General features: G+C 40.1%; 1 protein-coding gene across 1 annotated transcript in view; it reads right to left on the minus strand.

Annotated features, from left to right (window-relative positions):
• The window catches only part of gpc5a (glypican 5a), a 133,128-nt gene that overhangs the window by 35,547 nt on the left and 82,980 nt on the right, over nt 1-14,601 (minus strand). The window contains exon 8 of the mRNA XM_030118655.1: nt 12,131-12,296. Coding sequence (XP_029974515.1) covers nt 12,131-12,296 — 166 coding nt within the window. The remainder of the gene's footprint in view (nt 1-12,130; nt 12,297-14,601) is intronic.

The following is a 14,601-nucleotide window of genomic DNA, read 5'->3' on the forward strand; positions in this document are numbered from 1 at the left end:
ACAGATGAAGTTTATACATCTAAGCATTCACTAATGACATTGTACTATAACCGACTGTACAATTTCCTTTTCTCTGTGTCACATTTATTTCATTCATTTTCACAAGAACATTACCAGACTCTCCTTTCACCGAAAACAGCGTCTTCCGTGCACAAGATATGAATAACTTCATTTTCTGTGCTGCATGAACACATCAAATCCCAAATATGATCAAACCCAGGCTGAAACTCATTTTCGAGACACTGAAGTCCTTGTAGACACATTAAATGTCATTTTATAAATGTAGAAACAAATCAAGACTGTTAAAATCTTTTATGGTCTAAGAGGGATTTTGTCAGGAATGTGTGTCTGTAGTTTAACATTAGTTTAAATGAGATGTCACACAGCGTAACAGAACTGTGATCAACAAAATGCCTGGCGTATGAAATTGTTATTACAGAACATTTCAGTTTTGCACGCCCTCCCTCGCTAATTTCACTTTCGACAGCAACTCATTTAATGAGTGACACACTTCTATCATTTCCGAAAGCTGCAAGCAAGCTGAGTCTGAGAAGGTAGACGATTATCCACATGAGTTAGATAAGCCCAAAGCAAACGGGGGAGGAAACCATGATGAGTCACAAGAGACTGATTACATAAACTAATCTCACAGTGAAGCTAAAACCTCAAACAATCTGTAGATGAGTAGGAGGCCGTGGGGTTAATGTGCTGTTTGAGAGAGCTGAGTAATCTCGATCATGTGAAGGTATCCTGAATCTCACTGAGAAGCCAACATTAACATAAGAGACAAAACGTGTCCTCATAGAGAACCAAGATCTAAAGTCGCCAAGGAAACACACAAAAGCTTTGGCCCAATCACAGCTTTGAGGAACAGACTGAACCTGAAATTAAATCGGAGATGCCTTTGAACGTAGCTAACGTTGCCAATTTGACAGCGTATTAGCTGTATATTTCAAAATATATGTCTGTTTAGGATCGAAGCCCGGAAGACAGAAACCACACTGTTTGTGTTCAAATCATTCTTTTGTCTACCGCAGAGATCTCAAGTCTTACAGCAGCCACACTTGGTTCGCAGTCAGACTTCTCCACCGCTAGTTAAGCAGAAAAAGTTGCAGAGAACAGCCAGTGGTGCGTTGAGAAATATTCTGCACCTCTGCCAATAACTGCTGAACTCTGGGGTTAAGAACGATATATTTTACTTTAGGTTTTTCAGCATTCGATAAATCCAGTGAACATAGGGGTCAGATTTTTTTCTTCCATTTTTGGATGTGGTGTGAAACTTAAATTGATTATAATTCCTTCGTATTAGACAGCAACGTCCATTACAGCGGTGTGTTCACCTCCAGGCTTTCGAAACCAGACAAACTTTTTCTTCTGTTTTGAATTTTACAGCTCGGCTTTCAAAAACAAAACTGTCCCACTTTTTTTTTTTTTTTTTTTTTTTTAAATACAAGCACCTTTGGTTCTAAAGCACTAAGCAAACAGTCACTTTATCCATCCATCTCTTATACACATGATCCAGAATAGGGTCACAGGGAACTGGAGCCACTCCCAGTCAGCTACAGCTTCTCAAAGAGCAAAGACACATGAAAATAGTCAATCGAATTTAGAATCACAGAGCAACCCTACATGCATGTCTTTTTATTCCAAGTACAAGTAGGTGCAATGAGACAAACATTGAACAGGAAGGAACAACAACAGGTGGAAGTTGGGACCTCCAAGCTGTGAATCACTCTGAGCAGTACTTCACCACCGCTGACAGCAAGTATTTTAACATTAAAAATGCCATATTTTTAGAAACATCACAATTTTTAAGGATGTTTTGCTTGTATTATGAAGCAATCTTTAATTCAAAATATATCAATGCATTTCATCTGGGGCCACTAGACGACAGTGTAACACAACAGAATGCTATGACAGTACCTGCTCTACCTCCAGTACACCATGCCTTTCTTAAGGATTTCTCCAAGTCAGTGCCTCCAAAAGGAGGGGACGAGAGGGCGTCCTAAACAGATGCCCGATCCGCCCTCTCTCCAAATGAAGGAAAAGCACTACTGGCTTCAGTCTCTCCGGGATGGTGAAGCTCCTCACTCATGTGACGCAGGAACTACTTTTTTGAGAAGAAACTGAGTGATTAATTACAGCACCAACGTGATAAATTGGCGGTTTTTAAATTGGAAAAATGTCAGCTACCTTTTTACCTGCACTTGTAAAGATATAATTAAAATACTGTCTATGAGACAGATCAACTCCTTAAAAATGCTGAATTAAGACTATATCCCCCCCTCGATTAAATCATTTGCTGCATAAGCCTTTCAAATGGCAGATGGTGTCTTTTTCTAGCAATCTCTGGCAGCCGCCTCATCTGTCTGCTGATGACAGGAGCCATTTTACTAATGTACTCATGAATGCTTTGTGTGCCATACAGCGTCCTTCACGCTCACCTCAGCTGTCTCCAGCTGCAGTAAAATGTGATGAACATTCAGTGGACTCATTCACACACCCTAATTATTTTTGGTTTACAAACATACGTTTTATTTTAAATATAACTTGTTTTATTTATTTATTTTATCTATTTTTTTTTTTTTTTTTACAGTGGAATATACTGTATGTATGTTGACATTTGTGTATGTCGAGCGCTAGCCCTCCCAGTGTGGCGTTCTCTCCTGCAGCTGTCCTGCCTCCGATCTATTATGTGGCCTCTTGATAGTTCGACCCTTTCAGCTCTAGTTATTCCCTCTTCATTTGCTTCCAACCAGCCACATGTTTCCACTCCAAATGGCTTCCCAGTGTCATTTCTGTAGATCCTCTTGTCATTCAACTTGACGGCCTGCATGCAGACAAGTGAATGATGGTAGCCCCCGTCGTGAACCGGCATCGACTCTTCACAGCGATCTGAATGACATGGTGGAAAGACCATGCAGAGCAACGTCCAGGATGGCGCATCAGATTGGGACAAATAATGGTCACTTCGTTGTATGATCCACTTCCTGTAGAGCATTTGTTTTTTTATCCGCAATCACACTAAATTTCTGATGAAGTGCATAGCTGACCTTGTATAATGCAAGACACAAAGGTTGTGTGTTCTTATGGTTGTTCATCCAGGGTACAGCAGAGCAACGTGCTGGAAATCAATATCATAAGAAGGTTTTTTTTTTTTAAGGTAGATGTGCTTCGTGATGCTGTTGAAAAAAGAATGCAGAAAGAAGGTTTTTCTAATCCATCTGTTCAAGAAAACGGTGAAAGTGAAGAAGCACTGAAGCAGTTTTCAGTAATACCAATTAACTCAACTGTATCTTGCATTTCATGCAACTCACTTTCAAACCAGCTAAGAAAACATAAAACTTTGGAATGTTATTTCATATAAATAGGGATTGTAGCAGGTTATGTGCATTATTTCTTCCAAATTGTTATAATAACTCAAAAATTTGATATGGGAATAATTGTGAATGAATAAAGGCAGGAGAGAACGATCTGAAGCTAAAGCATATTCTTATTTGATTTACAATACGACATAAAAATCCCACTTGTTGACATAGAGTAGTAACGAGTTAATAAATTATTCTCTCATGAATAAAAAAAGCGTTAGTCAAATTTATAAATAATTACAGCCTGATTATATTTGTGCACACTAAAAGTTTTTGGACTGATGTTGTGATTTCAAAATACCGTACATATTCCCACAGCGCTCATTCCAGAGGTAAAAAGCAACAAAGTATATTAATTATGTAGGTATGTTGTAGCATTTTGAGTGAGTTATGTACACGTACGGATGGATGGATGGATGGACGGAGTATCCACACACATACAGAACATACAGGTTCTTTGAAATGTTCCTAACTTGTTACTTACAGACTAATTAATCCAACTACTGCCAAAAAAGAAACAGTAGGCCACAACATGGCCCTTTAGTTGCAAATTAATTAGTCGTCTTGCACATTTCGACTGCATTTTGGCACACTGCAGTGTAAAATGATCCGAGTATGTCTTTCAGAACGATTTAATCCAGACTGCGTTCAGGTTCATGTGTTCGAGGCTGCAGTCGTACAGTGACAGCTCTGTCTTCACTTGCTGCTGCTGCTGCTGCTGCTCTGGGCCTCTGGTGTTGTTTCCAATCCCCCAGCTGAGCCCTGCTCTTATATTGACACACATGTCCCTTCAGCTCCGATACGCTGATGTCTGACAGGAGACTCCATGTTGGACAGTAGATGAATAGCGCTATTCCCTCGTCAAGGTCTTTCACCATCAGCATTGTCCTCCCTTGTGTTAAGGCGGCCGAGGTGAGAGTGCGCCTATTTGTCACCGGTTCATTTGTGCAGCATAGCTTGAATGCAGCACTACGTTTCTTCAACCAGTAGGTGTGGATCGTTTCATCGCCCATTTGCCACCATAATGGTGACTGGTCGCCGCAATGGAGGATTGCAACAGTCCACCAGATGGTCAATTAGCCACTTAGCCTTGAAGTTACTTGATTACTACTTTATAAGAAACATTTAGTTGTGCATGTTTACAGGCTAAGTCCTAAATTTAAACTTCATTGCTTGACAGCTACACAAAATCAATCACAATTAACCCAACCTGGCCTACAACTTAAAAAGATTTATGTCAAGGATAGTTCTGAGTCTGCATAATTACAAAGACCTCAAAAGGCAAGAAACTAAACAATTTTGTATATATACTCTAAAAACTCATTACACAGTTCACATGGCTACAAAGCTATGCTTTTCTGACAGCACAGTACTTGATGAATTACTCAGTATTTCCTTCTTTAGTGGGTTAATTTAATCTTGTATTAATGAGACAACCCAGGAGTCAATGCAGTAAAGCTCACTGGTCAAAAGCACATAAGACATGCTTCTGCAAATGATTCTGATCTCATTATTACTCGTGCATAGAAGGGCAGGAGTCACAGCAGGTGACCTAATCTGATCTCACATTGTAATGAGGATTGAGATCGCCCTAGCAGGCACCGCCAAGTACTACAGTGCCTGGTAGGGAAACTCGGAACGACTGCCAGTGAAAGCTCAATTGCTGCATATGTCCAACAAAGTGGCCCTGATGTAATTCCCTATCTCTCAGATCTCTCATTTGGAGCTGGAGCATATACAACACTGCAGATTACAATGGAAAATTGGTTTTACTAAATGTGTGCTCATCCTCCGTTGAATGCTGTCCCCCCCCCCATTATCACTTGACATTATATAGTGGAGGAGTTACACATGCAACATCTACATTCACCCCTCAATTACCACGGGCTTGTGTTGCAGTACCGGAGATAACATCAAATACTCTCCTGCTGAGACCCTATTAGTTAATAAGAGTCATGCTAAAGAAGCCGCTACCCCTCCTTTCATTGTGCTTACTGGCTAGAAATCGATTTGTGTCTCTCCTGCTGCCACTGTGTCTGACAGATTTCTTTTTGCTGCACGGCGCTCACGGTGCAAGCAGTCACGCTGTCTGCAGCTAAACCATGCCAGGCCAGATAAGAGGCCTCTAGCCGCCTGTTGGGCTCGGAGCATGAAAAAAAAAAAAAAAAAAACGTCTTGGATGTTTTAACTGCAGGTGTTGTTGACAGGTCACAGGATTCAAAGATTAGTACTGGATAACAGTGAGTTGAGGGAAAACTTGAATTTTCTCCTGGGAAAGCGTGTTTGTCGTGATCAGCGAGCAAAGATATGTTCCTGTAGAACGAGTGATTATAGCTGTTAGCAACACAGTGCCAACGGATGGCTGCCACTCCATTTGTGCACCACTTTGACCTTTAATCATAACAAAAGCAAGTCAGAGTTAAACTTTTTTGGAAGAAATACCTTCATTTACAGTCATTCAGTAACTGCAGGACCATACTGGAACGTTAGAAACAATTTTATTCAAAAAAAGAAAAGAAAAGAAAGAAAGACCATCACTACTACTACTACTACAACTAAACATGCTAAACAGCAAACCCACATTCTTCCCACCCCCATTTGACATCAAAATGAGCATTTGCCAATTAGTTGTCGATCAAATGAGCACGTCTGCTGTCAAGTCTGTTTATGCGCAGTGAAGTGCAGCAAGATTATAAAGCCTTCCCACCAACACTGTCATCAGAGTGACAGTGACTAACAAAAAAAGGCTCCACGCGAGCAAATGGAAAAGAACAACCTATTTTCTGGAGGACTGAGAAAGTCAACTTATTTCTTTTATTCATTGTAAAAGACAAGCTTCACTTGTGTTGAGAGTGTTTCTGTTGGAGAAAAAAAAAGCACTGCTGCATGTCACTTCATCAAATGTCATGGTAATGTAGCGTTGGACTTATCTAGAAGAAGTGAATTTAAAAGGGAAAAAACGAAAAACAAGCTGTGCTATTCAACACACCGAGACCAACAACAGCAGGAGCATTCAAAGTGGAAAACATCCTAATGTAGCATAAGAGGTATGTGGCAGAGAAGGAAATGGCTGCGATGGCTGAGAGACGTTTCCTAGATAATGAAGGTTTGGGTTAAAAATACTGTGACAAGTGACGAATGTCTGCCCTTTCTGCAGGTACAGCTGAGTTCGACAGGGTCAGGTTAAAATAATCTTCAACTCAGTGTAATGAGTCAATCACCACCAATCCAACTGATCCATAAGTTTTCAGTCGGTCCTAAAGACAAATATTATCCGGCTAAGCTTTCAGCCACACTTAAAATATCTGAACCCACAATGTAATAAAATCTAAGCAGACTTAGAACAATAATATGTTTTTGTCACAAAGGCCTAAATTTTTTTCCTTTATTGAGTTAAGGAGGTGACAGTGATTTGTGAAGGAAAAAAAAAATCTAAATTTGTAAGACTGAAATGCAGTTTGATTGACCTGAATGGCAAATCATAGGAGGTAATTTTCACTGTGTGAAGAGTAAAAGTGTAACCTGTGGCTACAGAATGCTTCACAATGTTTCTGATCTAACAGTAAACCGTTTTCTTTTTTACATTTATGTATAACTGCTCTCAATTTTCAGCATGTTTGGTTTGCAGATAAGTGTGTGTCTAAATGCAATAGGTGAACAAATACATCTATGAATATAATACACGAGAGGCCCTGAACAGCTTTTGTTCTACTGCCGTGGTTCTCAAAGGAAATAAGGTTAGAAATCTCTGATCTTATGAATGCATTTTCAGAAAATCAGAATAGATCCTCATCGCTCCCAGAAGAATCGCCGAGCTTCTCTTTCATGGTGACATTTGTGCCTTTGAATGTAATGTCTCAGCAGCTAGCACATGGACTGCTATAAAATGCTTGTGTATACAGTATACTGGTATTTCTGACAATCTCAGGATCAACAGTGACATCTTTGGTATTTCCCACACATTTTCCCCAGCTTTTTGTCCAGTGTATTCATTTAGGATTAGAAACTACAATTTGTATTCTTGACTTTTAGAGAATGGTTAATACAAGCACGCTCTGATTCTAAAGGAAGATTTGCTCCATGACAAGCAACGATTTAAAAACAGGCCCATCTAAGTGCAATCGCCTATTTCTTTAAAAGCAAAAAGCAGTTCCACTTCAGGAAGCTGTTAATATGATGCTATTTTGTCTGGAATGTTCACCACTTTCTTTCTTTGTCTCTGTTTTCCACGTGGAGACCGATGCAGGCTTTACCCGATCTTTCACGCAGTCAGCAGCAGAAGATGGATAGACGGAGCACCAGAAGAGAAAAATGTCAACCACACCAGTTTATGGCGAGCGTGGGCACTTGTGTTTTCTCAATGCCACCTTGTGCAAGAATAAAAACCTTCCAATCCGAGATAACCAAGCTAGATCAGGTGTACGATATAATTGTCTCATCACTCTCAATCATAAAGAAGGGTGGCAGGAGTAAATTGCCTCATCCCAATTACTTGAGCTTCTTCAGCTTCCCTTTATTTACAGAAATTAGGTTCAAAACATCAAAGCTATAAAAAAAAAAAAAAAAAAAAACCCTCTCCATGCTGTTATTTAAGGGATATAGAAATGTACACTAAGGTCTCAATTTGTGCTAGAAAAACATAAAACCAGTTGTACACTTCTACAAAGTACCTACAGCTACAACCTAGGTTCACACAGCTTCACACACACACACGGGATACATTATAGCTTTTGTTAATGAGTATTCCAATTATGTATACTATGATTAGTAATTATGATACGGGTCGAGGTGCTTTTACATGCTTGGTGGCCGATGGCGATGCACGACGCCTGTGATCTTACAATAGTTTTGACATTGAGGTGCTCATCAGTAAGTGTTCACTTCATTTAATTAGGGAGGAACATCCAAACGACTGTGTTTTTATTCAATGAACTGACAGGCGTGCTGGCTGGAAATAAATAAAAAAAGGCTTCATACTGACGGTAAGCACTTGAAAGATCTTGGCTACATGCGCTCTCTCTCTGTTATGTCTTGATTCCTTTAGTTTTCGTACTCGCTGTTACCCACTGAGCTGTGACATGTCGGTGCACCTCCACGTCCAACAGGGTGAAGTGACTCAATCTTCTGTTTTCACTGTGGGATTTCAGCCAATCTCAGGGTGTGCGCACACACACACACTTACTCACTCTCACACACACCCACAAAATAACGCCCCCCCAAAAAAACACTACAGCCTAATTGTTGTTTTCCGAAACTGAAAACTGAAGCTAAGTGCGGTAACAACTACTTCGCTGCAATGACTACATTTTCACCAGACCTTAAAATTTCAGAAGGTTGCACCGCTCACATCAATGCCTCTTGTCACACAGGCGCCATTTTCACACAGCAGTAATTCTGCATAATGAGGATAATCCCTTAAATCAGGCTCGTATTGTCAGTATCGAGCTGATCCCATTTGATTTCCTTATCACACTCATCTATCGTCAGCATGTTCTGCTGATAAATATCAAAGACACAAAGGAGTGGGGATTATGAATAAATGTAGCAAAAGAAATCAAATTAAATTATACACGGTCTTTAAACTCTGTCTGAATCTGAGATAGCAGCAGCTATGGGCCTAATTTGCTTTGACAGACTGGTGTGTTTGTCATAAAATGGCAGCTGGAAGTTTTTCCATTTTACAGCTTTGCAATTTATATACATTCAAAAACTCTGAAGCTCACAGTTTATTGTATAAACACTAAAAAGTTCAAAATAGAAACAACCACACCTCATGTTTTTCTCCATCTCTCACTCCCCCCGTGACTTAAGCCACTTGTGATTAATTCCTCAGTGGGAGTTTGGTTATTTAAAGTTGTGTTTGTTTCTCGTGCGTGGTGAGATGTGATTAGCACATCAGTCATCATCTCACCTGCACATGGTTTCTAACTGCTGGTTTGTGTATCGCGTACGTCGACACCTCTGCGTCTTTCTATTTTTCCCCTCAGACTCAAACCAAAACACTTTTTATTTATCTCCTCCGCCGAGATTTAACCTGACGGCAACCAATTTATGAACCCTGTTGATACAGGAAGAAAAGGTTTTAACCTCGTCGAGCTCGTAGCCGAACTCCCAGAAGCAAATATAATTCGATGAATCACATTTTATCACCCACTGAAAACCATGTTAATGTGTTAACGCTGCGGCATGAGGCGACACTTCAGTGCAGCTAATTCCAATTTGGTTGACTTACTTGTCTGATCAGAATGAAGTGACTGAACGGACAGCCGTGAACCGTCTCTCTTCACTTTGAGTGCCGCTGCTTCCAGGAACCCTTTGGTTTGTGACGCTATTTAATCTGCAACACTGAATCTGAATATCTCTCCAAACTGTATTATTTTCCCTGAGCAAAGCCCTAACCCTTTTCATGGAAGTCATTTAAATACTTGGCGGTGTTTTTTCAGGGTACTGTACAACACTGTGGAAAACAAATTACTCAGGAGCAACCAGCTCAGTAATTTATTTACCTTTTTGCTCTTGTGTCCTGTGACTGTCATTAAGCCATCAGTGTTACTTTAAAAAGAATAATGGGTTAATCCGTCATGCCCAGTTTGGGTCACACCAGGCACCAGATAGTCACAGACATACATTTAGGCGAACAGTGAAGCATTCTATGGTTAATTACCCGTTTAGTTTTTCTCAAGTGCAAAGACAGAGCTGCAAGTCTGTTTCTATCCTGGCCTTACTGCACATGAATAAAACAATTGTTTACATATGCTGGATGATGACTGGAAATATCTTTGCTTTTTTTCCTCTTTGGTTCTACTCTGGTAAAATATTTTACATAAAAATGTGTGGTTTGGCTCATCCCAGCTCTGATCGCATAGACTGAGGATAATATAAAGCATTGCCACGCCGTGACTGGAAGGGGAAATAACTTGTGTTTCACATGTCGCCATTCACAGTTTAATTTTGATTCAGACAAAAAAATTCTATTGCTTCCTTACTGTATATCATTTTATTTAATTACAACAAACCATAACGCACATTCCGATATTGCATTGTCAGACTGATACCCATAAACAACTTAAAACAGTAGTTTGTTGATATTCGCAGTAAGAGGAAAATTGTGTCTGCATCTAAAGTAGTAGACCAGTCCTTATGACAATGGCGAAAAAGTCTTTATGAAAAAATAACTAAATCTCTTCAATCACTGGCCAAATGAGGCTCTAAAATATATCTTTTAACCTGTGACATACACTAGATTTACTGGATTTGTTTTATGTAATCTGCGGTTACTAACAGTGAAGGAGAATGATTCAGTGGACAGTGAGTTGTTTACTTATCTCTGACCTTAGCTCACTCCTACAAATTGAAGAGGTGTTTTGGATTAGACCTCCATTATTATACTTTTTTTTTGAAAGTGCGCCTGCAGATAAAAGACAGCACTTACAGCAGCTTATGCTGAAGGAAAAAAAAAACATTAGAGTGCTCTGGTGCTTTGTTTTGTAAAGGTGAATAGGACTCTTTTGTTGAGTGTAAAAGAAAACAAAAAAAGCATTATATTCTCTGTGTTGCCACATCCTTGGCATGCTGTTTTTACTCCTTTAATTCCACACTGATAAATCACAAGAGAAAACCGAAATATTGAATTTTTTCTAAAAATGAGTGCTGGATGCTGCTGACCGCAGGTTGCGGATCGGAAAGGGGGATCCTCGGTGTTTGTGCAGGGGTCAGGCGGCAGGGGACAGATGTGCCACAGAGGTCACGACAGACAGTGGATCATAAATATGGGAGACAGGTTGATCTGGCCTGTGACAAGGAAAGGGCGGCTGTGCTGTAATGGGTGATAAATGTCAGAGGCTCCCTACAGCCTCAGATGAGCGATTGTTAAGCGTCTTGCCGGAGCCGCTGAAGCCGCGACTCAGACTGACAAGCAGCAGAGGAAACATTTACACGGAGAGAGTGCCTTGTTTGGATGGCGCCCCCTCCACCCCCCCCAACTCCCCCTCTCACTGTCGCCATAGGCGAAATGAGAGAGGTGATTAATCAGGCTGTTAGCATGTTTGATGGAGAGGAGAGGAGAAAGGGAATCCGCGAGCGGGGAGGAGAGCGTGAAAGGTAACCGAACGATGAGGAGAGTTCTGCTGCTCTGATTCATCGGGGGTTACCGATCCACTGAGGAGCAATAATTTTTAAAGTAACAGGCCTTGATTGCAATAATGTCCCCATAGCAACTATTATCTTTAATGACTATTATTACTGCTGTCGTAAAATGTAGACTGGAGTAAGTCTTGTTAAAATATAGGATTACTTGACTGTATCGTTTAATGTCTTCCAGGATCAAAAAAAAAAAAAAAAAAAAAAGAGAGAAAAAGCTTTTAAGAACTTGCTACTTCAAAAGGTGAATACATAAGAGGCAGAATTTTATATTCACATTCAAGAGTTCAACTGCACATATGAAAAGATATGGGTGCATCAGGTTAACTGATTTATTTAAATCTTTGGGTTTGTTGCCTTCTGAAGACTGATGATCCTTCTGATGCAGTTTTTCTTATTCCTGTTTATTTTTCAAAACCTGTGCATGAATTAAAGCAAAAAACTGTCTCTTCATTGAACTACTGGTATTATCACTTTGCTGCAAGACTTAATCTAAATATTTAAAACAATTCTCTGCAATGAAAGTGCATGTGATGCCACTGCTGCTTAGAGCTGAAATTGTTAGTTTGTGGGTGAAATGGCACATCGATTTAGTTCAGGTATGTATCAAGTATGAGACTTACATTTGGAGACTCTGGATACGACTTTCCTCTTAAACTCGCCGCCACCCGAACCGCTGCAGCCATCCTCGTCATCGCATTCCCCGCTGTACCGTCCTTCTGTATCTCCACTTCCTGTTTCGATCTGGTCCAGAGACCCCAGCTTTGGGATGGACTTTCCCTGCAGCAGCTGGGCATTAAAAGAAACATTCATTAATAAGTATATGCATTTGTTGGAAAGACATTAATTAATCTCAAAATGCAAGAAGGCTTGAATCCGCATTGAAGAGTCTGCGTCACATATTCAATATTCACAACAGGACACAGTAAACTAGGTTACTTCAGGCTTAGCACAGCATAGAATACATTTTCAGTAAATAAAGAGAAAAAAAGGATTTCAAAAAGGAATCTATGAACTCATAAGGATTCCAATCAGTCACAGACGCTTCTGATTTAACAAATGCAATAACTTAATCAAAAATGCCAGTGTTATAAAAAAAAAAAACCCAATGTGCATTTTGCTTCAGTCAAAAGAAACACACGTTTGTTTGTTTTAAAAAAAAATCGAGGGAAATTCCTTTGCAGAATAGTTTTTCTTTTTTTTCATTTAATTTGCAATCATCCTGAACACTCCCACAACAAGACACTACAGTAGGAGCTACATGACAGCCCTCCTTTGTGACTGCAGTGGCCTGCAGGGCAGCTAAACTTTCTGCCGTATTGCTGTGCAGCAGAATCTCAATCAAAGACTTTGTGAACTCGACACCAAGGGAAATGCATACGCTAATTGGCTCATTTAAATTCATGGTGCGTCACTGGAAACAAGAGAGAATGCTTTGTGTTGATCAGAAAGGTAGTGTCTATGCTAATTAGTTGCTGCTGAGTGCAGGGGAGAGACTGTGTCAGGGTTGCTGCCATGGCTGAGCAGGGACATCTCACTGCCTGTCTGCATTCTCTCCTGCTCAGTGTCGACAGTTGAAGCAATGCAAGCCTTCATTTAGAGCGTGCTTTCCTTTTGATATACTGCCAGAACTATATTATGCTATACATATATGAAATAATTAGTTCCTGTGGTGTCTGATGGTAATTGGAGGTTTTACTGAATTTTAACTTTTTGTGTCATAGTCCAAAAGGCAGCGCACTGCTCGAGGGTTCAGTGCGTGGAGATCAAAAACCTTCAGCTTTAACAAATGGGAGCTCTCTGCAATAATTCAGCTATACAAGAGAAACAATATGCAAAGAAAGCTTCAAGGTTTTCCTGTTTATCGTCTGCACGGACTTGAAAGGTTAAAATGTATAAATGAACTCGCGTACACACGCCTGTGTGTGTCTGCATGCGCCTGGTTGTGTGTCTGTGAGTGTAGGAGGGAAAAAACTTTTTACTTTTAAACACGAACACAAATGAACACAATCACAAGACCTTTGGTCAAGTCTGAAGACACAACTTTGTTGATAAACTATGATGGAGAATGTCTGCAGTTCTGCTTCGCTGAAACTTTAACAAACTGAAACAACGTTCTGCCTTGCATATTGCTTGTTTTCCCCTACACCTATCATGAGATAGATACCATTATAAAGATAATACTTCATCAAAGCACTGATCTCTCTAACAAACTCTGCAGTCAAAGGCTGATACATTTCCCTCCTCTGCAGTGTGGGTCTCCTTTGTTGACTGGAAACTATTTAGATAGGATTAGATGGAGCTGCTGTTGCACTGGATGATATGTTCTTTCATTACAATGACCACAGGCACCTCGTCTCATCTCAACTAGATTTACACCAACCTGCTGCAGTGAAGAACCCCACGACTGACAACAAAGTGGAAGCAACCGTATTCCATGAGCTTTCTGCACACAGCTACAGTTCCCAAGTGTTTAGAGAAAGCAGGTTAGCATGGTATGGTAGGACCATCAGCCTTGGATTGTTTCATGAGCTTTAACAATAGCAGCACAGTATATTGCAACCACAGCCTTTCAGACATCAGAAATGTTTCCATCTGAGAGGCTTTATGAAGGCTGAACTCACTCAGAGACAGTGAATTAATCCATCCATTTATCCAGCTTGTCCTCTCTCTCTTTTTTTTTTTTTTGTGTTGAACTTAAGGTAGCCAGTTCAATATACCACCGCCACAGGAATCTTCTCAATGTGAGCTGAAAGTGACAACCATTTCAACACTGCAGAACGAAGAGTGAAAGTATAAGATTATTGGGATTTTAGTAAGTAAGTTCTCCAGTAAATTAAAGTTACTGAAAATTAGTACACAAATAAAGTAATTAGCTATTTGTTCAAACAAGTATCTGCTTCCTTAGAAAAGTAACCAGTGTTGTGCAGGTCAGTAAAACTGATTCACTCTTTGAGTATAGATGAAGTTAAATCAGAGCGTTGGAAGTCAAAGGCTGGTCTGTGGGACTCAGTACTGTCAACAGAGCTCAACACTCAACTTGGCAATCGTATAGAACTCTACATAGCAACTGCTCTTGAAATAATCAGATTTT

Source organism: Salarias fasciatus, chromosome 1 (assembly GCF_902148845.1).
Source record: "Salarias fasciatus chromosome 1, fSalaFa1.1, whole genome shotgun sequence".
Taxonomy (NCBI): Eukaryota; Metazoa; Chordata; class Actinopteri; order Blenniiformes; family Blenniidae; genus Salarias; species Salarias fasciatus.